We start from the raw sequence: 26,159 nt of genomic DNA, 5'->3' as shown, positions 1-26,159 counted from the left end.
AAGTAATTTTAAAATTTTCTTAGTTGCAAGAAGCTTTTCAACCTGTAAGAAATTATTCAGTAATTCTACTCCAGGTGGCTATAGTAACTTTGAATAAGTTAGCTTTTCAGGTATGAATTCATAAGACAGGATGAGCACCAACTCAACAGGTCCCCAGTGAGAATAATGAAGTACAAAGAACACACAATAAACATTTTTTTTATCCCAAGACAATCCTACTCTAAAACTGAAGAGAACCTGAATCACATGTTAACCACACACAATATTTTTTCATACTTCTGCAACAGACCACCCTATAGGTTTAATTAAGAATCTAATGACAAAAGAGATCATTATGCTTGCAGATGGTGATATTAAGTGCTGTGGGGGGATACAGAAGAGAAGAGGGGCTGGAGAAGGAGGGTGAAGAACAGATCAACCAACCTTCCTTCAACTTTCTTTTTTTACCCCATATTGCTTTTCTTCCCCCCCCTCTCCCAGTACAGATACTGCACCTTGGTTTTCCTGGTATGAAAAAGTTCCTTGTGCTGTAAGAGTGTTTAAAAGCCCCAGGAGCAGAGCCAGAGGACACCAGGTGAAGAAAGAAGAGAAAAATCCACAGGCATTTAATAGACTAAACAAACTGGCCCGTATACAGATCTAGAACAGTTACTGACAATTGTTTTTAGTTCCTCATTCAAGTGGAAGGTATTTAAAAGAAACAGGAAGCCAGCTAAAAGCAAGGAAAGCTGAAGCAATCTAGCAGCTATTATGAAGCAGAGAACAAAAGATTCCTATCTGACTTATTTGTGATGGAGTTCAGAGGAAATATCTGTAAGGTTTTATACTGAAATGTACTCTCCAGGCCCCAGATGCTTTGTTTTCAATGTTCCCTTTCTCACCCTTATGTTTCCATTGCTTTTATTTACTTGTTGGAATTTTGCAGCTCAAAGCCATCCATACTCAGAACCACCACAAGTCTTCCAACTATTTAAAATAAACCCTGGTTTAAGAAATTATTTATTACTTTTTCACACATCTGTAACTCTAATGGGTGTTTCATTGGCCAGAGGAAGGGCTGAGGGAAAGAGAATCAGAAATCCAGAGAAGAATGTCTGTCCTAAGCCCTTCTGACTCTAAGAGGAGGAAGCTGTAGATTTTTCTGTACTCCCCAGATGAGACCCTATCAATATCAAGGTAAATGTACTGCATTGTTTGTTTCAGTATATATACTAATTACATCAAATTAACAAAACCATCAGGAGAGAATTGAAAATTTATGTTTTTGTGAGAAACACAGAAGAATGTCTTTTTAAAACAGAAACTTGTTCCAAGTCTCACTCACAAAGTAGTGGGGCAAAACTTCTATTACATGCAAGGTAAAAGTAAAAAGCCAAGGTTGAAATCTAGGTAGTTTTTAAAAAAATATATGTATTTCCATATATATTACAAGTCAATCCTCATTCATTGTTCTTTTAAAAGAGCAAAGTGTGATCAATTGCCACAAGTATTCTGGTCATGATACAACTGAGGACTACACAAAAGGGAAAGTGACTACCCAAAGCTCTCACATGCACAAAGAAAGCCTGTAGGATGAAGTTAGTCATTAAATGCTACTTGGAAGAGGAGGTAAATTCATTTTCCTGCAGGAACTGCAGCAAGTACTGAAAAGGTGGGTTTTGCCATCTGTAAATACTCTCAAAAACTCATTAGAAACTACTTCTAACTTGCAGAGGTTCTTTCTGCTAGTTCTCTATATTTTCATTGAAAAGCTGAAGTAGATGCTGAGGATAAGTCTGTAATGCAGTGAAACTAGACAGGGTGAAGGGAGGGAAACCCTATAAACTGTGCCCAGATGACTGCATTAATACAAATACATCTTGCAGTATGCAAATTATAATTTTTCTTTTCACATTAGGCATGCACACACACACACACCCTGTTATTTTTTCACAGCATAGCTCACACTTCACTAATTTCAATGAGAATTAATCTATCAGGATCAGGTGTTCTTTTCCTCTGACAGTAATTTTAATGCTTATTAGCTTCTTTGGTTCTGCTTATCAAGAACACACCCTTCTGCCTAGTCCTGACAGACACATTAATCAAGTTTATGCTTCCTCACACCAGTCACCACTCAACACAAAGCTACCCCTGTCATTATCCTATCAGCATATCAGATGTGGCAGTGGTTAACATCTTTTAATGTCTGTAAGGTTTCTTGGGTTTGGTGTCTGTCTGTGTTGTTTAATCTTTAATCTCCCAGTCCTAAAGAACACCTCACTGGGGAGCCAGGGTGCAAATTACTGAGGAGCTACAAGGTAATTCAGGGGATGCAAAAATCCTGTCTTTTTTGCTTACATTTTTTTAACTAAAAAAAAAATTTAACTGAAAAAAACAATTAAGCTGCAGACCAGCAAATTAATCTTTATTTTGCAAGGGGCTTCCTGATGATCTCTGAGGTCCCTTCCAACCCAGGCAATTGATTCTATGATTCTATGATTTTCCATAGTGACAGCAAAAAGAGGTCACTGTATTAGTTAAATACTCTCAATATACAGTATAAAATACTCTCAATAATCTCAATATACAGCAGCCCATTACCAAAGGCTATCACACTCAGACTTCTTCATGAAGCATCAACAGAGCAGAGGCTGCTCAACAGCAGCAGGGAAGACCTAGAAACCAACCAATCAGTACAGCTAAAAACCAGAACTGACTTTCCAATGCTCATAAATAAAATAAACTTTTGATGCTTCTATTCCCACAATAGCTCCAGGGTTCAGCAGAAGGGAAAAAAAAAAAAAGAAAAAAAAAAAAACCAACAAAAAACAAACTGTATTTTTCTCTCATATCCTGGACATTGCAGATCTATGGCATAGCATGATCAGTCCTTAGGAATAACACATGAATCTCATCAACTGAGCTACTGAAACTAAGTCTCAGCCATGATAAATCCAGGAACACTGCCATGAGAAGACTGTTTATTGCACAGGAACACAAAGCACTGTAACCTCTTAAGCACTCTGTTCAGGACACAGGTTTAACTTGCAGATCATTTATCATGAACAGCAGGTCCTCCTGGCTCTCCTCCAGATAAGGAAACCATGGAGAAGACAGTAGGATGCAGTTTTTAGTAAAGCAAGCTGCTAGAAAGTTTGTATTAAATCAAATCAAAATGGCTGCTGGGAGATTAGGTGCAAGTAAAAGCTCTCTAATGGTAAAAGCAATTTGGAACTGAACAGCTGCCAAAAGATCACTGATGAAAAAAAATCAATGGGAACATTCAAAATAGAGATTAGCCAACACACTCAGAAACAATTTATGGGAAAAATCTACACACAATAGTCAGAGATCATTATCTATCCATCTGTAGGGAAAGCCAGGTATCTGAGCCCTTTTTCATTTAAAGAGGGCAATTTTGGCCAAAGAAAAAGCTCTTGCTATATATTCAGCTAAAAAGTTTGTGATGCACACTACATAATGCCCACTCTGCATCAGCAAATGCTTTCTTCAGCAGATAGAGGACAAGAATGCCCTGCTCATTAGTCCTGTTTTGCTGTCTCAAGTACTCTGAAATCACTCCAACCTTTTTCAGTATTTGATAAGGCTTCATTTTAAAGTTAATTCCACCCCCACCTCCCCAAATTCCTATGGGAAAACTACTCTAGAATTTCATTCCACCAACATATTTGGTATAAAGCAATTATTATCCAAGGAATTTCACTGGTATCTGTGCTTATATAAAAATGGAGGAATGATACCTGCTTCCCCCTGCCACAAAACTTTCTAGAAAGAGAAGCAGGATTGGGGGTAAGAGAGAGAAAGAAGTTATATTTTCCTAGGCTGACTCTCTGGGACATTACATGAGAAATATCTGGTGTTTAAAAAAAATGTAAAGGCTGTTATCACTTATAAGTGATTCAAGTGTTTTTATACTAATTAGAAAAAGAAACCAAATAGAAGAGCCCACTACACTACATGAATATTCACTGTGGTTCTTTGTCTGATGGGTTAATGCAGTAGTCACCTGGTCAGCTGACATTCAAACTGTAGCAGGGCATTAACTGGCCACAAAAATATAAATACTGTCTGCAGTGAGAGAACTGTAAGACTCTTGGTGCTTTCCTCTATTTTATAAAGTGCCAGAATTGTTAATTCAGTTTTTATTGCAAGTTACCAGTGAACATTTGCACATGGAACCAGCTATATATTCACTACTGTATGCAAGAGGCTGGAATCACTATGGCTTAAACACTGCAAATTTACCATAATTATGTCAGGCAGGCTACTGTTTTTTCTAGTAGAACTTGTGTTTCTGAGCTACATTACACTTTGTTCTTCTACATTCAACCTTTCACTCTTTTGTGTCTATAGTGCATCCTTTGAAAGCCTCCTGTATAATTTATTGTGACATCTCAGGCATATCTGAGACAACCAGGGAGTACTTAACACAGTCACAGTCCTTGTTATTACCAGTTCAGAGAAGCACACTTGAAAAGTATGTAATTCCCTTACACTGAGATTTGCTATGATAATAATATTGATAATGGCACTTTTGCAATCTGTCTGGTTGTGCTTATGATGATATTTTAACATCCCTTTTTTTCCTTAAAAATTTCTGAACTCTTATCTAGTGGAAGTACAAAGAAAGAAAAGGTGAGAATTACCAAGGTGAGAATTGCAGAATGAAAAAAAAAGCACTAAAGACAAGTAATACTGCTTCTACTGAGGAGTTTTGGTAATTCACAAAAAACATGTTTTACAGCTCCTAAGACAGTCTCTTACCTCTGAATTTCCCAACCTGCCCAACAGTCAGATATGGCAGGAATTATAAATAGTTGTAGTTGATGAGGGTAGGGAAGCAAATGAAATGCAACTACATTAAATACTCTGAGCCTCTATGAATTTCCCCAAAAAAGAATAAATTTTGTAGTTCAGAGCTTCTATAATATTTACTTTGTTGTGAAGAGATTATATGTGTTTATATAATGTATACCAAATGTTGAAGTACAGCATAAAACAGATTACTTTTTCTAGCCTAAGCTTGATAGCATCTAAAGATTAGATAGATATAAGCAAGTTTAACAACTCTCCTCAGCATTTACCACTGGCATTTCTAGGTCATGCACAACAGTACTTGGAAGACAGAATATCCAAAACGTATCACCTCAGAATTACCATAGTGGCACATATATTTTTTTTTCTGTGTGCATTTAAGTGGGCATTAAAATGAAAGAAAATCCTCAAGAATTAGTTGAAATATCACTAGATTACTTGTAAATACACCATACAGGCACAAAGTGAAATGCATATTTTATTTTCATTCACTGTGACCTACTTACAGGCAGAACTCAGTAAAAGAAGTCTGTTAAACCCACAGAATCAATAGAGTTAATTGTGCAGCCTTCATCCTGACTAAATTTCCCCCATTTTTTTCCATAGAAAATTCCTATATTTTCTCAGCCAAGTACAGGACAGCTGAAGTACCTTTACACACAAATAACCAGAGGAGGGTGAAATGAGATCAATAGGATTTTTGCCACCAATCTCAATGGAGATTTTATCAGCAGTGCCCAATGAGGTGGAAAAGTCACACATCAGTGGGCTGTTCCCTGGCTAAATAAATCTCTTTTTAAAGTCACTGAAGGCTTTTCAAACCATGGAAAGATGTGCAAGATGAAGCAGGGTTTCATACAAGCTTACAGAAATGCTACAGTTTCACTGCTCACAAATACTTTTGTGCCATAGGCAGCTCCCACATCTGTCAGGAGGTTGAACCAAGTCTCAGTACCTTATTTGTTTTGTCTCATAATTTTGGAGTTGACCCAATCATTATTCTCCCTTCTAGTAATCTTCCTCCTGATGCCATTCTCCACCCCCACATATAAATCAACCCTCATTTTTCTCTGCAGGTGTTTGATCAGTCTGCTCTCTCTGTTTACTGAAGACTCCAGCATAGTCACAAGAGAAAAAGTCTGATCTTGTCCAAAGAAAAACAAGGAAATGGTCACCTGTGTACAATATATTTGTGAAATTAATCTGTGATGTCTAGAAATAAACTGTTAACCTCAGATCAAAAGCTTTTTAGCAAACTTTACAAAGGCTCCATAAACATACCTTCAGGTGGGTGGAAACTTCTGTTAGAAAGGAAATACATGATCCAGATGCTATTGGTTGCTAATTGGAACTCATTCTCAGCATATAATTTTGCAACTAAATATTTCTGAATGTGGGACAACCTGCAAGCATCTAGGTTTTCACTGGAAAGTGTCAATTTTTAAATATTAATAACAGTAATGCTACATTATTCTTCATATAGTGCATTCTGTGGAAATGGCTTTCAAGGTGTCTTTCCATTTAAAAACTTATTGCAGGTCACACTATCTAGCCCAGAAACTATTAGTTTAAGGTAGAAACCATTATTTTGGCTTGAACTAAAAAAAAATAAAATCAAATCAAAATAGGAAAAAAAAATTCTTTTCCTTAACCCATATAGTTCTCAACAGATCAAAATCAAATTTACTGATACTTGGAATTTCTTGTTAAAACAGAAGAAGTGTTGAACTTCTCAGTATCCCTTTCCTCCTTATATTGAGACCTTTTCTGACCATTTCTCCCCTTCCAAAATGTTTGCTGTGTACATACACCTGAGATAACAGATTCATATTGATGCCAAGAGTAACAAACAATAAATATACTATTTCTTCCAGAGGAAGGAAAAAATAAAACTGGACATATCACTGTTTCAACGTATGATTTTCCTTGCTACCCTCTAGTTTAACATATATTTTCATACCTGCTGCTTCAAACCCAAGAAATGGAAAAAAAAAGAGGTGTTTATATATGACCATAAAAAATTGAGTGCAGACAGCCTGACTTAAAAATGGCATAATCATGGTATGATTACAAAATAGACAATTATAATAGAAAATGCTGCAGGTGCAAGAAAGAACTGCATGAAACAGCAGAAGTCCAATCACACACACTCCAATCCCTCTGCTCTGGTGTCAGCATTCAGTGGTCACAAGTTTCAAGTACTCAAAATATGAGTATGGGGGAAAAAGGAAGATAGAAGAACCGTACAGCAAAAATTAAACCTAGTTCTGGTTCACAGAGGAATTTTTGCAGTTTTGCCCATCAAGAGAGCACGAGATGCTGCCCAGAACTTTGTGCAGCCCAGATCTGGCCAGTTAAAGGAAGGAGAGGTAGCTCAGCTCTGATGCAAGGGTATGAAGACACAAGGCTGGAAGCTTTACTCTTAACAGGTCTTAACAGGCCACACCTCGAGTACTGTGTCCAGTTCTGGGCCCCTCAGTTTAAGAAGGATGTAGAGGTCCTGGAACAGGTCCAAAGGAGGGCAACCAGGCTGGTGAAGTGACTCGAGCACAGACCCTATGAGGAAAGGCTGAGAGAGGTGGGGCTGTTCAGCCTGAAGAAGAGGAGGCTCAGGGGAGACCTCATTGCTGTCTACAACTACCTGAAAGGAGGCTGTAGCGAGGTGGGAGCTGGACTCTTTTCACAGATGACCTTCAACAAGACAAGAGGACACAGTCTTAAGTTGTGCCAGGGGAGGTTTAGGTTAGATATTAGAAAGAATTTCTTCACGGAGAGGGTGATCAGGCTATGGAATGGACTGGCCAGTGAGGTGGTAGATTCTCCGTCCCTGGAGACATTTAAAAAAAGACTGGATGTGGCACTCAGTGCCATGGTCTAGCAACTGCTCCGGTGGGTCAAGGGTTGGACTAGATGATCTCTGAGGTCCCTTCCAACCCGGCTAATTCTAGGATTCTATGATTCTATGAACAGAGCTGCTCAGCCACCTCTACAATAAAAAAGCACTGCTGGACACAGTGTAGAGGAATTCACTGTCTCAGCACTACCAGAGCCCTCAAAGGCCCTGGAAAATCTTAGCTGAGGGCAAATGATGCAGTCATAGCAGTTACAAACATCACTGAGGAAAACAGCACAGACAAGAAACCAAAATCTCTTTCTAGGCCTTTTTCAATAAAAAAAAAAAAGGTCTCAAAACTTTTGGGGAAAAGGGTTACAATTTATAAATCATTACTTAGATCGGGTAATCTGATAGACTAAAGTGCCTCTTTTATACCACAAGGGCAACTGCCTTCCTGTCATTTATTTAGTTGACAATGCTGAAGTTTCATAGCAGACCATAAATATTGACAATTTCCCCAAGGAGTGGTGAAATGCAAGTCTAAAGCCATTATCCTTTATTTTGATACTTGATACAAGTACTTCAAATCTCAGATTCTGATACTGGTCAGCAACTAAGGCCTCTGGTCCCCAGTATATGCTCATCAAAAGCTGTGTCCCACATCTACAAAAATTTCCTGCCTTTTTTTAAGATGAAGGCAACTTCTAGCTGTGGAAATCTCCCTCTTTTCTCAGCTGGGATGGTAGGCAGTCACAAATCAAGCTAGCAACTGGGACAGGATGGGGAAGAAGGAGAAATTTACCTTTACAAGATGACAGCTTTCATGTAATAGGAGAGTAAGTTGCACAGCAACATTCATGCTTCATTTCTCAGATACTTTAGTGGCAGGAATAGGAAATGAAAGACAAAAGCTACAGCACAATCATCTCAGATCAATGCACTAGGCTGCTTCCAATCTTTCAGTCCTTTCTTACACCAAACAGTGGAGACAAGATTGATTTGCCTTCCAAGGAACTGTGCTGCAGGCTGTAAGAGTAAGAGCTGGGTTTTCAGGTAGGAATCAAGAAATCTGAATTCGTTTTTTCTGCATACAATGTGTGTTTAGTGAATTCTTCAGTCCAAATAAAAACCATTATTGCTTCAGGTTAGACAGTAATTCAAATACCAAGAAGGCAACAATGCCCTTGAGAGACTACCTTGCACATCATGTTCCCACTTTTGAATTTAAGCCACAAGCACCCTAGTGAGCAGAAAAAGCAGCTCAGTGATATGAAGGGTAGAAGAACTGACTTTTTGAGCTTGTATCTACATGATGATATGAAGATGTTAAGAGAAAAAGAAAAAAAAAGAAGAAAGAAAAAAAAAAGAGGGAAAAGAAAAGACAAAAAGGAAAGAAATGGAAAAAACCCAACAATAACAAAACCCCAAACCCACAGTGTTTGAAGGTTATGGAACATTGAGAACAGGGACAGGTCTTCCAGCAAGAAATAATATATCAATAAGAAAGAGCTTCCTGAGAGGAAGGTACATTAGACTAGGAGTATTATCCCAAATGTTTTGCAGTAATTTGAGTGGATTTTAGCATCTGATGAAAACATATCTATGAGGAAGTGGCTTGGAGATTTACCTAATTTGGAAGCCTTAGAAAGAAGCTATGGAACTGGATATACAGTTTCAAGCAAACAAGGACCAATTAAAAGATGAAATACATTATTTTAAAATATAATTTTAAATTTCTGTGGACATTCTACACTTCCCTTCTCCTTCTAGTGTGAACAGGCACACATATACATAGCAATAAATGGAAAAAAAATCTGTTGGGCATTCTGGCAGAGCTAATAATTAAACAAAACCATGCTGTTAGTTTTATTGCCTATATTTATTCAATCCACTTCTTGCCTTTATACCCAGGCATGAAGTACATGGGTACCATTTGATATATGCACAGTCATCGTTCAAAGCCTACATTTTCTTTGTAAAAACAACTTTTTAACTTTTACCAGTGTTCAGTCCAGAGATGGCCACTAGGAAGCACACTCGCACACAGAATAGGAGGAGATTTTCATAGAGAGCAACAAAATAAGAACTACACACTTGAAAGACTCAACATTTCCCAAGATCAAGTGACAGAAAATTTTAGTGAAAGATGCTGAAGTTCAGCACTTCAGAAATTCAGTTACACACATACACATCCATATGAAAACATTATCACTGTAAAAAGTTGACCAAACAACTTTAAATGACTTATTTACCCTTCATCTCATTACTTCAGAGATGTATCTCTGAAGTGTTAAATAGATGTGCAGTTCTGAGCAGCTGACATTAAGAAATCATTAATGAATCCAGAATGAAGTTTTTCCTTCTTTACCCTATTTCAAATTCAGTCATTGCCTCTCAGCAAAATTTTAGTGAGGCCAAAGAAGATTCAAGTTTTTATCAATCCGTACTTAGTACAAGAAAACATTTTTCTTTTGGAGCCTGAAAAAGAAACTCTTCCACTGCAGATGGGACCCTAACTTGCAGACATTTGTAATCTGGGTATTTTTCAAGTTATGTTACTTTCCCAGCTGGGCTCCAGGTTGTTTGGATTCCTGGCTGTCTTTGAGAATGAAGCAGGCAGAAAGAGGAAAGAAGGAGATTGTATCTTTAAAAGTTGCCATTTCTGCAGCAGTCTTCTCTTATACAAGTCTTTCTTTATAAAAGGTGAATGTATTTATAGCTACTACTATATAGAAAAAGCAAAGCTCTATCTGGATCATGTATTAAAAAAGCTTAGAAGGAAATTGTTAGGAATACTGTGTATTTTCTTGGATTATTCCCAGAATCTGTTCTACATATCCTATGCAGTTTCAGAATACATATTGTATTGTTTACATTATTACCCACTCATGACCTTAGTTCTACACTGAAAAAGCACACATAAATCCTGATATGAAATGCACAGAGATAAAGCATGAGATATTATGTGACAAAAGTGGTGTTCAAAACCTATCCATATTACTCAGAGCAGAACATTACTTGTATCAATGACTATCAGTCTTTTTTAAAGACCTCTGACCACCCAAAAGAGAGTATAACATATAAGAAATAAGTGCAAACAGGACATATTGAAAGAGGTATAGCTTAGTAACAAAAGATGAGAGATTTTTAGATTTACCTGTATCAAGTTCTCAAACATGCAGCAGTACTTAGCTTCACAGTACTGGAAAACTGTCACAGTACAGAACTCCATTACTGCATTAGCAATTAGCTTGCATTTTATCAGTTAGCCTTAAAAACCCTAGGTTTAAGTACTACTTTGAGCTCAGCATTATGAAGGTACCTTTATGAAGCTTAATGCAGTAAAAAGCCAGAGTACAGCAGCAGCATTTATGAAGAACCACAGCAGAAGAAAAACAGACACCAATGACAGCTTGTTATACGATTAATATTTAGCCTTAGAAATACCCTCACAAACACAGCAGTGTTAATGATTAACTCCCATTGCCAAATCATCAATTTAAAAGCACATACAATACAATATAGGTTATAAGATTATTCCAGTTTATATAAATATGACTGCTTACATGCAAATGTGCCTCTTGGATATTTAGTTTCCAGCTCTGTGCAAAGCAATTATATTTAGTCACTACATTTTTAGAGGAAAAGCAAAAGGACTAATAAATGTTAGCTGAAAAATATTTTCATCACAACATTCAGAAAAGACCAAGTTCTCCAGTCAATATTATGACAGCATTTCATCCTGCTGCTGCAGACAAAATAATTTAAAGGAGTACATAACAATAATATAGTACCTTACCCTTTCTACCGGTGAACCAGAGCATGCAATGACGAAACATAGCAGTGGCAGATGGCATTGGTGTTAGTAAATTTGTATAAAAGGATAATAGCAGAGAAATGGTGACTGGCAGACAAGACACAGAAATGTAGATGAAATGAATGCAAGCTGGTAAATCTTGAAGCAAAGCTCCACCTTTAAGCCAAATGTTGCCTCTAGTCTCTTCATGATTGAGCATTAAATTATATTTAGATACAGATTGCAACCTGCAGATCAGTCTTGATTCTCTTCATACAGAAATGCATAACTGTATCTTGATAATGAAGATCTGAAGCCTTTTGTGAGCAAAGCCCATAATCAGAAGCCCACTGCTTTCTCCCCTTGAGTGATTTATTCTTTACATTTTTAATCTCCAAATCCTGCCAGAGCTACAGTCTCTTTCTAGCACATATGTATCCACTGCAGATGTAAATCCCTGCCTAACCTGCAGCACCCCTGGATCCAGAATGTTCTCAGTGTGCTCATTCACGCTGTTCTGTTGCCAAACATTTTAAATCATCCATCAAATACAAGGGGAATCTATTATAAGAAAAAAACCAATCTCTTCTTTCAGCTCACCCTGAAAATGGAAGGTTTTCTGATCAACAGTTATTGTGAAGGTGCTGTCGTCCTCATCGTCTATACCAATCACAGCTCCCTGTGAAACAAAGAACAAAATCCTGAGAAGGCAAGCAGTGACATCAGCAGTGTGCACTCTATCACTACACCACTGGAATTTAAAAAGCATTGACAAATTACAAGCAAACTGGATACAGTAAAGAGCAGAGGTTCCCTGTTTAGGGATGCAAGCCAGTTATTTAAAATTATAAATGGTTAGTTAGAAAAAACACCAACCAGTAATTATTTGTAGAACTGCTGTTTTCTAGATAATACAAATCTTTTATTTTTGCAATGGAAGTGACTTTATGCTACATCATCATTACAGCCAAGAGTTTTCTACTACGTTCTAACTGGTATTTTAAAGAAGAGTGGAGAGCAGGATTTTATAAGTACTTTCCATATATAAAAATGCTAAATCATAGACGCGCTACAAAAATAAATTCTTGACCTGATTCTGTCTGCCAGTCTATAAGAAAAAACCCAAAACTTTCTAGCAAGATTAATTTGGCCCATCATGTTGTGTCACTGGTACACTGCATGATCTAATTTTCAGTCCTTAAGTAAATATTAACAGTAAATCATCAGTGTTTATCAAAAGCAGCTAGATTTGCCTTCTCATTCCTCATGAATTATTAGAAGGAAATGCAAATAAATTATAGAGTTAAAGGCCATTTATGCTTAGCTGGTTAGAAATCTACCCACATCTTCATTCCTGCCCCTCCAAGCACTTCATAAATAACACAATTTCATCCAGGAGAAGACAATGACAATGAAAAAAGAACCATTCCAGGCCTCTGCCAAAGCCAACAAACTACAACATCTAGTTCAAAAATCTCCTTCTCTGGGAGACACAGCACCAGGATCTGTTTTATTCTTCCCTCCTGCACAAAACAGACTGACATGAGTGGAAGGCACACATATTTAAAGGGTAAATTCTTACTGTCAAGAGTAAACAGCAAGTAACCAGCACTTGAGTCCATTCCAGCAAGAGCTTCTTTTCAGTCAGTCAGGTACCTTGCAGCCACTGCAGAGGAGGGGCTCAGGTGTGGTGTATCAGGTCAGTGGGTGTATCAGGCTGGCCAAAACATAAGAATTGTTTTGGTGCAGTCTTTGGGGCAGAGGGATCTGAATTACACTTAATCACACACATTCTTCATAGCCCTTAAATGAGGTTTCTGTCCCGTGGCACCAGCTCATGCATGGCTGGGACTACCACAAGCACCACATGACAGAGTGGAGGGCACAGGTCCTGTTTAAGAATAGCAATAATCATATGTAACTCAAAGGTATACAGCAGGAAAGGATAGCTCCAAAATATATTTATTCTCTCTCCTGCACAAAAAACCAAAACCAAAACCAAAACAAAACAAAAAAACAAAAACAAACCAACAAAAAACCCCAACTTCCATATAGGCTTTTCAAGGACAGCTCTGTGATCACTTTTAAAAGAGGCACCAAAGAAGTATACCAAGCCAGTATAATTCTGTATACTATTAGTTCCAGGACCTAACAACAACCAGATGACTAAGCCATTATATTTGGAGACTACCTGGTAATCAGGCAGTGTGCCAGTGACAGGGGATGATGGGCCAGACTCCTTTTGCCAGAATGATTTTTTTTGTTTTTAATGTACCAGTAGATAAAAAATGTTTGGCACTTCAGATATACGTCTTCCAATGCACAATAAATCAGAAGATGGCTGCAAGCTGTACAATATCATTCTCCTCACCAACTCTATCAAAAACCTGTAAGTCAGACACCAAGAACATGATAAAGACATTCTCCCCAGAGAATACAGGTAAAATGAATGTAAAGCTAAAAAGGTCAGACCAGGACAGCTAAGGCCTGGCTCCATCCTAAGTGCTGGGAGGACACTGGAAGGAATAAGAGCACAAAGCTGCATAAAGTGCATGTTCCAATTGCTGAGGCAAAAGGCCTGACTATAAAACACAGAAGATGCCTCTGTTGTCATGCAGACAATAAGCATGAATGAGTAAAATGAAAACTAGAGTGTGAAAGTTTAACCATAGATTCCAGAAAACTTAAGCAGGACTTGATCACAGTACAGATGATGGATTACTCTCTGAACACACCTTCCTACGTACACTATGGCAGTCAACAAAATAAGCTGAAAATGAAACTTTAGGCCTATGGAAAATGTGTACCAAGAGCAAAAAGGTGAGAAACAAGCTTTTAAAAATCCATTCAAGAAAAAAATGAAGGATTCTAGCCAAATTGCTTAAATTACATGTTTGTTTGGGTTCACACCTACAGTTACAAACCAACAATTACTCTAAACAGAAAACATCCTTGGTAGAATTTCAGAGTGCAGAAGCCCATCTGTTCAGCTATCAGTATCAGTGTCATGTGCCAGAATAGATGCTTTACAAAAGCAGAAAAAAGAAAGGTTCCTTCCTTCCTCACAAAAAAATACAAACCCACATGCATTCAGAGAAAGGGTGGGGGAGTCAGCAAATCTTCAGAAAACTCCAAAAAGCAGTTTGAGGTGAGAAAGTACAAGATGGGGGAAGAGAAAGGGATTGTTTTATGTCAAATACATATAAAGGTGGATAATGCAACACTGAACAGATTGCTCACATTTAATATATTCTAAACTGAGACCAACCTCCACATTGACAGGCTTACAACAGTATTAAAGCAGGCATGTTTTTCCAGACTCAACTTTTCTGGGTAATGCAAAACACAGCCTCATGAATCTTTGGGAATGTATTGTTCTAGACAGTGGTTTGAGTTTACATTCCCCTTAAAGAAATTCTAAATTAAGAAAGCAATACATTAAACAAGGGAGAGTGCAAAAACCAAAAAAGTTATCTGGAATCCAAGAGAATGGACATTCTCTGTATGAGTCTTAAAAGCCTATAGATACCCCTTTATTAGGCCCACAGAAATACCAGGAGTAAGAACAGAAGGAAGAAATAACTTGGAAAAGCAGAGCTCTGCTGCAACACTCACCATGTGGAATGTCAGATCAGAGATTACATTCCCTAATCCTTCTCTTACTTCAAAACACAAAATGCTCCCAATTCATACCTATTACCCTGACTCCTTCTCCCTATTTACATCACCTTTCAAGGGACTGCTGCACGCTGGAACCAGAGACTCTATGAGGAATGTGGAAAAACACAGTAAAAAGGGCTTGTGCAAGAAATACTCCTGGCAAATCCATGAGCACAAGGTAGACACTGGGCATGTGCAAAGACACTGCAGCATTCCCACCTCACTCCGGTACTGTCATTTAAAGCTACAAGAGCAGCAATCAAGGTTAAATGTCTCAAACTGGAATGCCTCAACACTGAGTTTTCTCACTCTGCATCTTCTTACTTCTGTCCCCCCAATCTGTATCCCGCCCTCAGCTGATATTTCAAAAACTTTGCCTGCTGTGCTCTTCCTTCCCTTTCCAGTCCCCCTTTGTTTTACTTAGCTCAGGCATGGTCAAGTAGCAGGCCTAAAGAGTGTCCAAATTGCCAGAGTGGAGGCACAGTAAGAGAATAAAAGCAAATCAGGGCAGAAGGAAAGAGTTTTGCACTGACTTCTGTAAGTACAGAACATATATGCAGATACATTTATATATATCTCTACACACAAAGAAATGAGAACTGCAAACAGCAACTATTTTCAAAGTGTGCTACAACTAACCCATCTTAGTGTCATATATTTCTTTTCTATAAATGTATAAAATGTATATATGATACATAAAATTACAGAATGTAATTACCCCAGCATGTCATTTGACCTCTATGTTTTCCTTCTTTAAATAAGTTGACTATTTCAGTACTTTGCTGAGTCAGGAATAGAGCCCAAACCTCAAAAGTCTCCTTGCAGTTCTCCCCATGAGGCCACATTACACAGGAAGTCATTAAGTACTGAATAAAACAACACTTACCCTGAGTCTGACACACCCTCGGCGTGACCCTCTCATCATTTTGTCTTTTGACTGAAACAGAAAACAAACAGATCACTGGATTAACAAATACTTGTAAGAAATGCAAGGAAAAACTGATAAAAGACTAAAGCATTTGAATACCTTTTATTGACTGATTAAACAAGATACAACTTCTGTTACAAAATAGGTTCTCACACAAAAGAGAGTACACCCCCATGGTGAGAAAAAGGAATCCTTCAAAAACTCATACAGTATCCTACGTCAAGAAATTTTATAGATACCTTGAAGAAAGACTTAGAAGCTGCAGGCCAAACCTTTACAGAAAGGGAAAAGAAGTGAAGAATCAAGGAATTAGGAAATATTAAAAATTGGCAGTATACTGATTTAAATCTCCCTCCTAGTCTCAGAGAAGTGTCCACATAAAATCCAGCTGTGCAAGCAGAATTGTGCAAATTAAATTTTATCTCTGTCAGAAAGCTTCTCAGATTCATAACCCCTTTTCATACAGATACAGATTTCCTGTTTAGACAGGCCCCTGAACTTTCAGCTGTTCCCAGCACTGACAGATTTATCTGTTTCTGCCAATGTCCTAAGTTTTCTTGGGCAACAGTGGCAAGCCCAAGTAGCGCGCACACACACACACACACACACACTCTTAAAACAAAAAACAAAAAACAAAAAACAACAACAATAAAACCCCACAGAAATAAAAATTTGTCATTATAAATACTCAGTTTTCTGATAGATGCAAAACATCTTCTGGTTTTACCTACACACACCCCCCTTTTCTGTTTTTCAAATGCCAAACTACATTATAGCCTTACCTGCAAAGGTAGTCTGGTCTGATATAATCCCTGCTCTCTTACCATCTAAATATTCAAACTACATTATTTCAGGTCATGAAAATGCAGTTATAACTGGTGTTTTGTGAACAGCTTCTCTTGCTGCCATCTTCTGAAAAATCCACTTCTTTCCATCAGTATCTGAACAACTCTCTCTAGACAATATCCTGATGTGATTATGACCCCCTCCAACTTTCACTGAAGCCCTTAGAGAATTAAATCCTCTTGGTATCAGTGGAAAAAAATACAGGAATAAGAAGTATCAGTGTTAACAGCAACAAACTTATTCACCTGCTACATATTTGAGACATAGCTACAAGAAAAGCACAAAGCAGTCACAGGAACTCCTAATCACTAAAGAGAAATAAATAAAGTTTTTGCCCATCTTTCCCTCAGTTCAGTCTCATTTGTCAGAAATGTTTTCTGAATGTTAGAAGCTATCAGTATTAATCATAGAATCACACCTACTTGTTTCCACAACAGTGCAGGTTATCTGGTCAAAATTAAGCAGAAGACCAGCAGTTCATCCATAACATAATCTGGAGAGATCTAATTTCTTTGTAGATTTCCTGAATGAAAATTTCTACCTAGGGAAGCTTTTTTCAGCTGTGGTTTTTTTGTTTGGGTTGTGTTGCTTTGTTTTGAAGAGCTCTAAATCAGGAGAGTATCTAGAAACAAAGTTATTCCAGTAATTTCCTATCAGAAATTGCAGATACTTGGAACACACCTCACTAGGGCACACTTCTATTTTTTATATTCACTGCCTGGAGTGTTCTACTAAAATGGGAGGACATTACTGAGAGCTTATTACTCCCTCTGGTGGTTTCAACTAGGAATATTGGTATACTCTCAGCTAGAAAGAAAATACCTGGATTGAGGATGAAACTGCAGCAACTGAAAGAAATTTAGCAGGACTGAGTGTCCAGATAACAAACTCCAGGCAAAGCATTCCTAGCACAGACAGGGAACCAAACCAGATTACAAGGAAAGGTAGCAGAAAATACATTTGGTTTGGTTTAAATCCCTCAGCCAGCTAAGTGCAGGAAGATGAGAGCTGGTCCTAGGGCAAGGGAAGGCAGGATCCCAACAAGCCTGATTTGCCACTGTGCAGATTGGCTCTCAACTCAGCTGCAGAAGATCCTGTAAAAGCCTTTTCTTTTCCTTGTACACCACATGCTAATGGAATGGAAATCGAGTTAAAACATTACGATGTTCTCAGTCTGCAGAAAGATTCACAAGACAAACCACAGGTTCAGAGCTACATACTTAGAATTTCACCGGCTTCAGACAGAGCTTTAATTGGTGAATACCAATTCTAATGACATGGTAAATCTAATTCATCCTAGCTAAGTGGAATAAAGCACCCATCAGTCCAGTATCTCAACTCCCTGTGCACTAAAGCATCACACAGAGTGCTGTCACCTCTCACTGGAACACAGCACATCACTGATTGCTGCAGGGGGGGTTTTGAAACCACTGACAACTTAGACCTGCCACTCCCACCACCCTCCAAAAGTTAAGATTTTGTGAAAAATACAATTCAGACAGCTTTGGGTAGCCCTTGGAGCATTATGTTTTACCCTCTGATTTAAATTAGGCATGGGTATCATACTTGCTCAAGTATTCTTGGACAAATAAAGCCTGTCATACCCGTTTTTGGGTTCCAAAACTGGACAAAAATCTCATACAGCAGAAAAACATCACTGAATGGCTAATAAAAAAAGCCTCATTTTACTTTCTTTTTATATTTAAGGTTTTAATGTGCAGCTATCTTTTTTTTTTCAGCGATCACTTATAAGCAGACAAAATTATATTTTCAATAAAGCTTCAGTACAGAGTGTACTGATTTTGATGATAATGGACTTCAATAGGTTACAAGCAGAGAGCAACACAAGACAAATTTCAGCTCAACCTGAAACAAAAATTTGTTAAAATGAACAAAGCTATACAGGGTGACTGTAGGGATCTTAAAAAAGAAAAAAAAAAAAAAAAAAAAAAGCCCTTATTGGTTTCTTTTTTATGGTCACACAGTGAAGTTGTTCAAATACAGAACAGATCTAAAAGAAGGCATTTCAGGCAACATACAGATTCTTACAGAAATGAAAACAGTGTCTGGGTCTATTTAAAACAGAATACAAAATTAAAACCTTAACACTCTAAAGGCACTCAAGCCCTCCTCCAGCTTTAGAATTACTACTAACTGAATTTGAGTTTTCACTGTTGCATGGAAAGTTCAAGATTTGGATATAAAACCCAGCTGTTCTCTGCCTCCAAAACTTCCCAGGCACAAGTTCTGCCTGTGCAGAAGTGAAAGGAACTTGGGGTGTATCTTTGACTCACATGGTGCTGCCAAAGAAATCTCTAACACAAGTACACAGAGGAGCAAACCCACTTACATTTATTTCCCATTAGAGATGAAGACCCTGGAATGAGCTCTAGTTATAAACATTATTTTTCACAGTTTAAATACATCTACAGGAGAAGCTTTAGCTTGGACCACTTTCCATAAGCTAAGGCAAGCTTCACTTCTCAAGCACAAATAAAACCAGATAATCTAAAAACTTGACATGCTGTTCCCAGCCCATCATTCCCCCAGCTCCCTTGCATGGCACACCCCAATCCCAAGGGAGAAGCTCCCTGACCACAAGGACAGCATCCAACAGCCATGCTGCTTCTGCAGCTGAATCTTTTGACTTGGGTGGATGCACAAGTCAGAAAGCAGGAACCAAGACAAGGCAGCAATAACTGAGGATGCTGCTGGGGCTCATGTAACCCCAACAGATGCCAGTACAGAATTAACTCATCAAATATTCATGAACAAATCTGCACAGGCACAGTATGTTTATATTGAATGAGAAAAGCCAGTTGCATGCACTGCAAACTGATGATCAAGTATTGGCATAACTAAAACCAGAACCATTGCCTAAATCCTGAAGAGGAGTCTACTGCTTAAGTTATAATCCTATAACAATTTATTCAGTACATCAAAACCTGTGATACAAAGTTAAAACTATGTACGAAATTCAACCCAGTGGTGGTGTAATAGTTGATATTTTTTGTCTCATGTCTGTAAATTCACCGTTCTTGCTCTCCTTATACCTACCATTTGCTTCTGGTTTTGTCTGATTTTATTAAACTCACTGAGCTGTTTGCAATGCATGTGACAGATGAACGTGTTACAGGAAATAAAGAAATTCACCTTGTCACCTGAGAAAGGAAAGCAGAGACCTCAAAGGGAATGTTTGGGCAAAAACAGATGGGCTTTTTTCCTGTTTTCTTGGAATTCTGGCTCACAGCTGTTGACAAAAAAAACTTTATTTGGAAAAAAGCAGGAAAATGTATTCAACTCAAAGTCTCTACCACAGGGGTACTGAGCCATCACTCCAGCTTGAGGCATAGTTTGAATCCAAGTTAACAAGATTTGTTTTCAATTCACCACCAGTTCATGAAACTGCTACAAAAATAGAGTCCCCCTCCTCACCACAAGCAGCTCTTCAATACAGTACAACCACAAGTCACGTTGCTACCGAGCTGCAATCTTTAAAAAGCATGAGGGCAAAAATATTTTTACACCACCACAACTACTTCCTCCAACAATGGCTCTTTTCACAGTCGTACAACAACCTTTAAACAGTTTTTCAAAGTAGTTTCATGGAATGAGTAACAAAACAACAGATTATCTAAGCATTTAAATACACTTATTAGGTATTTATTGGTGCAAGAACTCTTAAGATGATGGGAGGCTACCCAGTTTTGTTTCAAGAATAAACATTCTGGAGTTGTCATGCATAAAATGTTTTTCCTGTAACCCTCACTCACTACACAAGGGATCTGTTTAAATCTGTAACATTTTGAACAGTTCTCCTTTCAAAACCACCATCTGTCAGATATCCATAAAGTTTTAAAATACTTTAAGGAACTGACCTTCCTATCTACTGGCTCTGGTGTTAGCATTGTTTGCACAGCTATGGTAGTTCTGCTTTCAATTTATTATACAATTAAAATATTTCTTTGACAAGAATTTAAATCAGATTTTCAACCTTAAGGGGTTCTCTGGATCATTTCTACAGGATTCCCAATCATAATCAAGGCTACAATGGATGCGTATTTAAAACAGTGCTTCTGCCAGAAGACACAAACAAAAACCAAATTGCATTCAACTCTTTTCCTCCCTAGCCACTTCTTTGTTTTCATGCTATTTTCCAGTATCATAACAGCACATATACGAAAAACAAATGACAGAACAAACTCAACTAAAAAATTAATCAGCAGAAAGTTATTTTTCAGCTGGAAGTCAGCTCATGCCAGCAGAAAGCAGAAATGAGCCACTTCAAGACTTTCCTGTTAAATATTGTCAGTGCAGCCAACCATCCACTGAAAAAAAACCCCAGTGCTTCAGTAGACCAAACTGCAACATCTTCAAGTGAAAATACTGATGGATTGAGTGGTGGATACCAGTCAAAGAATATTGAGGGGAAAAAAAGGAAGTAATTTGTCAAGCCATTGGACAAACCCATCCAAAATTACACACAGTCATTTACTTTTATAAATAAAAAATCTTTCCAGAAAAGGAAAAAAAGTAACCACTTACTGATATCAATCACTTATTCAAGCAAAATTATGTAAAGACAGTATTTTGATGATGAGTCCAGATCAAACTCTCTGACATACATAATTCATAAATAAATATTTGTTTAATATATTTTAATACATATTTTAATATATATTTATTTTATAATGTATATATTATATATTTTTATATATTTTTATATATTTATATATATTTATTTATATTTAATATATATTTGAAAGCAAATTTGAGGATATGCATTCCTATTCTGAAGGAGAAAAACCCACAAACTACAGAAGAAGCTGTAAAAAAGCAAATGTTGGAAAAAACCTTTGTAAAGGAACTTGAAAATGTATGTGAGAAACATCTGAATTCACACTTGCAAGTAGTGCTTCAAGTGTTCACTGCAATATGAAGTAGAGGAAGCATCTCACAAACCAGAATTGTTAACATTAAATTCTCATTTCTTTTCCTGACTCAGATGATGCAAAATCTTTTGCCTTGCTCCTTGAACGTTCCAAAAATGTCAGAAATGTAAATTTACTTGAATTCATTTGCTTCTGATGCATGTATCTGGACCATATTTAGGTTAATATCTACCTGTTTTACCAATGACAAAGCACACTCAATAAGGTGCTTTTTTTTCCTTTTCCACATGTGCAATAGCATTGCACACTGGGTGTTTATTCCCCATTAAGGCTACTTTTCTGGAGTCTGTTTTTAGTTGCTGCCAGAGACAACAGTGCAAGGACACACCTATGAAGAGAGGCATGTTTCTGGATCTAGCTCTGGTGGAAAGATCAGCTGCATCAGGAGTTGTTACCCCATAGTTTTCTACAGCTCCTCTGCCAAAGGTCAATCGGCTGTTGGATTTACTGGATAAAGTCTTTCCTGAAAGCACAATTTTCTGTATTGAAACAGGTTAAGGAGTCTTTGAGAGGTGATGAGCAAGTAAAAGCTCATCAGTTAACTGCAATATTTGCTATCAGCAAAACTTGTTTCCAGATGGCATGTCCATACAGCCACCTTGGAACAACAACTGGGCCTACCCCACCCAGGGATGGGCCAAATTTCAGGCTCAAAATTCATTCAGTTGTCTTTCTATAAGCAGAGCTGGGCAACTATACTGCTACAGACTGAAATTGGCTCAGGGGGGAGGGAGTACATGACCCTGTGTATCTGATCAGGTAGATAAGCCTTTAATTCAAAATACAAATCTGCACATGCAGCATCACAACAGGCCACTTCCCCACATATATAAAGGCCCCAAACTTGCTGATTTTCCAAGTTAACGTTGCTTATGTACCACAGCCCTCCATGCAGGAGTTATTCCTCTAAAATTAAAGGTAGAGCTGAAATGAACTGTATCCCCCTACCTTCTCAGTGCTAACATTAATACTTGTGAGGCATGGGGTCAGCTGGGAATTGGTCTGAATTGTGTTTCAAACCCCATGGGCAGCCAGACCAGCACACATGAAGCACTGGGTGCACTGAGGCACTGGTGCTTTTGGCACACACATTCCTAACACAAGAATGAATCCAGATCTCTAGGGAGTGGCATAACCAGTGCTTTACAGACATGTCTGCAGAAAAGACAGCACAGGGATAAGGAAGGCTTTCTAATGTAAAAGTTAACTGTGTTTCTCAGTGGTAAAGGCACAAAAAGCAAAGGACACACAGATGTGATGCTGAGGGATGTGGTTGAGAGGTGGACTGGGTGGTGCTGGGTTAGCAGTTGGACTTGATCTTTTCCTACCAAAGACCAAGGTCTTTTCCTACCAAAAAGATTCTATGAATCCATGATTTGCTTTCCTGAACCTGACTTGAATTTCTTTTAGGACAGGTAATTAAAAACAGGATTTTTAAATTTGTGAACTAGAAGTCATTATAATACTAATTGATATCTGAATGCAACAAAAAAAATCTAAACCAAATGTGATCAGATGATCATTTGTTTCAGCTATTAATAATTATTTAGGTGACTTATCAGATATGAATTATCTGTAAGCTAAAGATGGGATTATTCAGCCTGCAGAAGGTTCTGAAGAAACTTTAGAACACCTTCCAGTACCTGAAGGGGCTACAGGAAAGCTGGGGACAGACTTCTTGCAAGGGCGTGGAGTGACAGGACAAGGGGTAATGGCTTTAAATTGGAAAAGGGTAGAATAGATATTAGAAATAAATTATTCAGAGTGAGGGTGGTGAGACACTGGAAGAACTTGCTCAGAGAAGCTATTGCTGGTCCATCCCTAGAGGTATTCCAAGCCAGGTTGGATGGGGCTTGGAGCTACCTGGTCTATTAGAAGGTGTCCTTGCCCATGACACTGGGGTTGAAAGCAGGTGACCTTTAAGGTCCCTTCAAACCCAAACCACTCTATAATTCTATAATAACAGTGAACATAACTAATTATACAAACTAAAAGTGTAATGCATATGTATAGATACCTAACCATAGGAAATAATTAAATATAAGAACTTATTTTTATTAAACAGGTGAAGACCATAGAGTGCAATAATCAGAATTATTATTATACACACTAGTCATCAGCAAAGGTTTCTATTTCTGTAGCTGAGCACTAAATCACTTTGCACCTTGGACCTTTAGACTACACACACTGATTCATCTCTGTCAAACACTTGACATTTACCATCCATAAAAAAGCAACTATAAAATCACTTTTATTTCCCCATCCCATTCCCAGTGGGGGGGGGTTGAGCCTAGGTGGACCAAAATTGAGAATCTGTAGCTGTTTTGTGTTGAGAGCCTTATAAAATCCTGGGTCTGTAGAGAGCAGCTCTCCCCTAGTAGGGCTGGAAAGCCAGATTTAGGGGTGAAAAAAAGATTTATGTGGAATGCTTCTGTATGAATATACTTTCACAGACGGCATGATACTCCAACTTGTTATTTGCTGTGAATCTCTTACACTTTAGGTTAAATTTGTGTTTTACCCAGACTGACACACCAATACTAAAGGCTCCATGCTAAGTGTCCATGGCGTTCAGCCAGTTAGCCTTCTCATTTAAGGGGATATCCTCGAAAAAAATAATTTCGACTGTTAATGTATTTGTAACTTAGTTCACATTTTCACGTAAGAAGTTGAACAAGTGAGTCAGGATCTGCCAGTGGTTACGCAAAAACAAAAAACCTAAACAAAAAAAAAAAGCCAAGGAAAACAGCACTGTTTCTTAATGCACCGCACTTTAAAAGTTCGTGCTTCCAAGTAGGAAGTCCTGAACGGAAACAGGAAAATCCATCGCAACTCAGGAACCGAACCGCTAACGGGCCGTGGCCCCCGGTGAGGGGGGGCCGGAGCCCATCGCTGCTGCTCCCCGCACACATCTCCCGGGAGAGCGGCCCGGGAAGGCGGCACCGGCCGGGGCTGAGCCACCAAGCCATGGGTAGGGAGAGCAAGTTCCCGCTGGACGGAGACGGGGACAGACCCGGGAGCCAGAGCCCATCACTGAGCAACGCTCCGAACCACCCTGGCCGAGCGGGCCCGCTCCGCTCCGCTCCCCCAGGAGAGAGGAATCGCCACACACCGGAGGGGCGGGTGTGAGGCCCCGGGGGGCGGCGGGAGCCACCTCGGGGTGGCCAGACCCCACCGGTGCCACCGTCTCCGGTGCCAGCGGCCGCCAGGGAACAGGGGGTGAGGGGGGACCGGGCGCTCCCGCCCAACGACCCCGCCCCGGAGCCGCCCCCTCCCCCCGCCAACAATAACAGCGCCGTCGCCCCCACCGCCAAAGCTCCCGCAGCGCCACCCCATTGGCTGCCGCCGCCTCCTCCTCCTTCCCCATTGGCCACCCCGGGCACTCACACCGCCCGGAGTCCCCTCCCCGCCCCCACCCTGCGCCTCAACCCTTCTCCCGGCTCCTCACCCGCCCTGCCCGCCGCCGCCGCTGCCCCTCCTCACCGTGTAGTAAGAGAGGAGCCCGGCGTTGTAGTCCAGGACGAACCAGCGGTACTGCCAGCCCTTCATGACGTTAGTCCATTTGCTCAGCGGGCCCTCCATGATCGACGCCATCTTAAGCACCGAACCGGCACCGCCGCCGCCGCCACTACAGGCGCACCCCGCCCGCCTCGGTGAGGGGAGAGACGGAGCGGAGTGGCGGGCGGGAGAGAGGGCGGGAGGGGAAGGGATGGGGAGGGAGGGAGGAAGGGAGGGGAAGGGAGGAGGGAGGGGAGGGGAAAGGGTGGGGCCAACGGCCACAACGCCCCGGGGGCCGGGAATGGGCGGGGCTTGCGCGCGCAGCGGGGAGGCGGGAAGGCGGGGGAGGGGCAGGGGCGGCCGAAGGCGGGGGGGGATCTGGGGTGTGGGGTGTGAGGTGTGGGGTGTGGGGTGTGAGGTGTGGGGTGTGAGGTGTGGGGTGTGGGGTGTGAGGTGTGAGGTGTGGGGTATGAGGTGTGGGGTGTGAGGTGTGGGGTATGGTGAGGAGAGAGAGGGAACTGGGAGGAAGCGGGAGGGGTGGGTGTATGGGTATGGGTGTGTGTGTGGGTGTTGGCTGAGGGATCCGGTCCCTGAAGTGTGGGGGGCTGCTTTCCCCTCAGTGCTCAGGGGAGGGGTGAGGGTGCTGTGCCACCCGGTGCCTCCGTTGTGTGAGGGCGGGAGGGTGATGTTCTGCCCCCTCAAAATGCCTGGCGCTGTCCTACCTGTTCATTTCTGTTGCTCTTGTGCTTGTCCTGTTGCCTGTTTTTTATTTCACCTGTTTTTATTTCACCTGTCCCAAGTGTCTTGGGGGCTTCTGAGTGGAGT

At 39.7% G+C, this 26,159-nt stretch overlaps 1 protein-coding gene across 2 annotated transcripts in view; it reads right to left on the bottom strand.

The window, feature by feature from the left end:
- Window positions 1-25,566, bottom strand: part of OSBPL9 (oxysterol binding protein like 9) — a 56,927-nt gene extending 31,361 nt beyond the window's left edge. For both annotated transcript variants that reach the window (XM_030455037.1, XM_030455038.1), the window contains exons 1-3: window positions 25,320-25,566; window positions 15,997-16,047; window positions 12,051-12,129 (exon numbers count right to left, since the gene is read on the bottom strand). In XM_030455037.1, coding sequence (XP_030310897.1) covers window positions 12,051-12,129; window positions 15,997-16,047; window positions 25,320-25,430 — 241 coding nt within the window. In that variant the 5' untranslated portion in view covers window positions 25,431-25,566. The remainder of the gene's footprint in view (window positions 1-12,050; window positions 12,130-15,996; window positions 16,048-25,319) is intronic.
- Between the last annotated feature and the right edge of the window lie 593 nt (window positions 25,567-26,159).

This window comes from Calypte anna, chromosome 8 (assembly GCF_003957555.1).
Source record: "Calypte anna isolate BGI_N300 chromosome 8, bCalAnn1_v1.p, whole genome shotgun sequence".
Classification (NCBI taxonomy): domain Eukaryota; kingdom Metazoa; phylum Chordata; class Aves; order Apodiformes; family Trochilidae; genus Calypte; species Calypte anna.
Note: the sequence above shows the minus strand (reverse complement) of the source record. Positions and strands in the feature narration are given on the sequence as shown.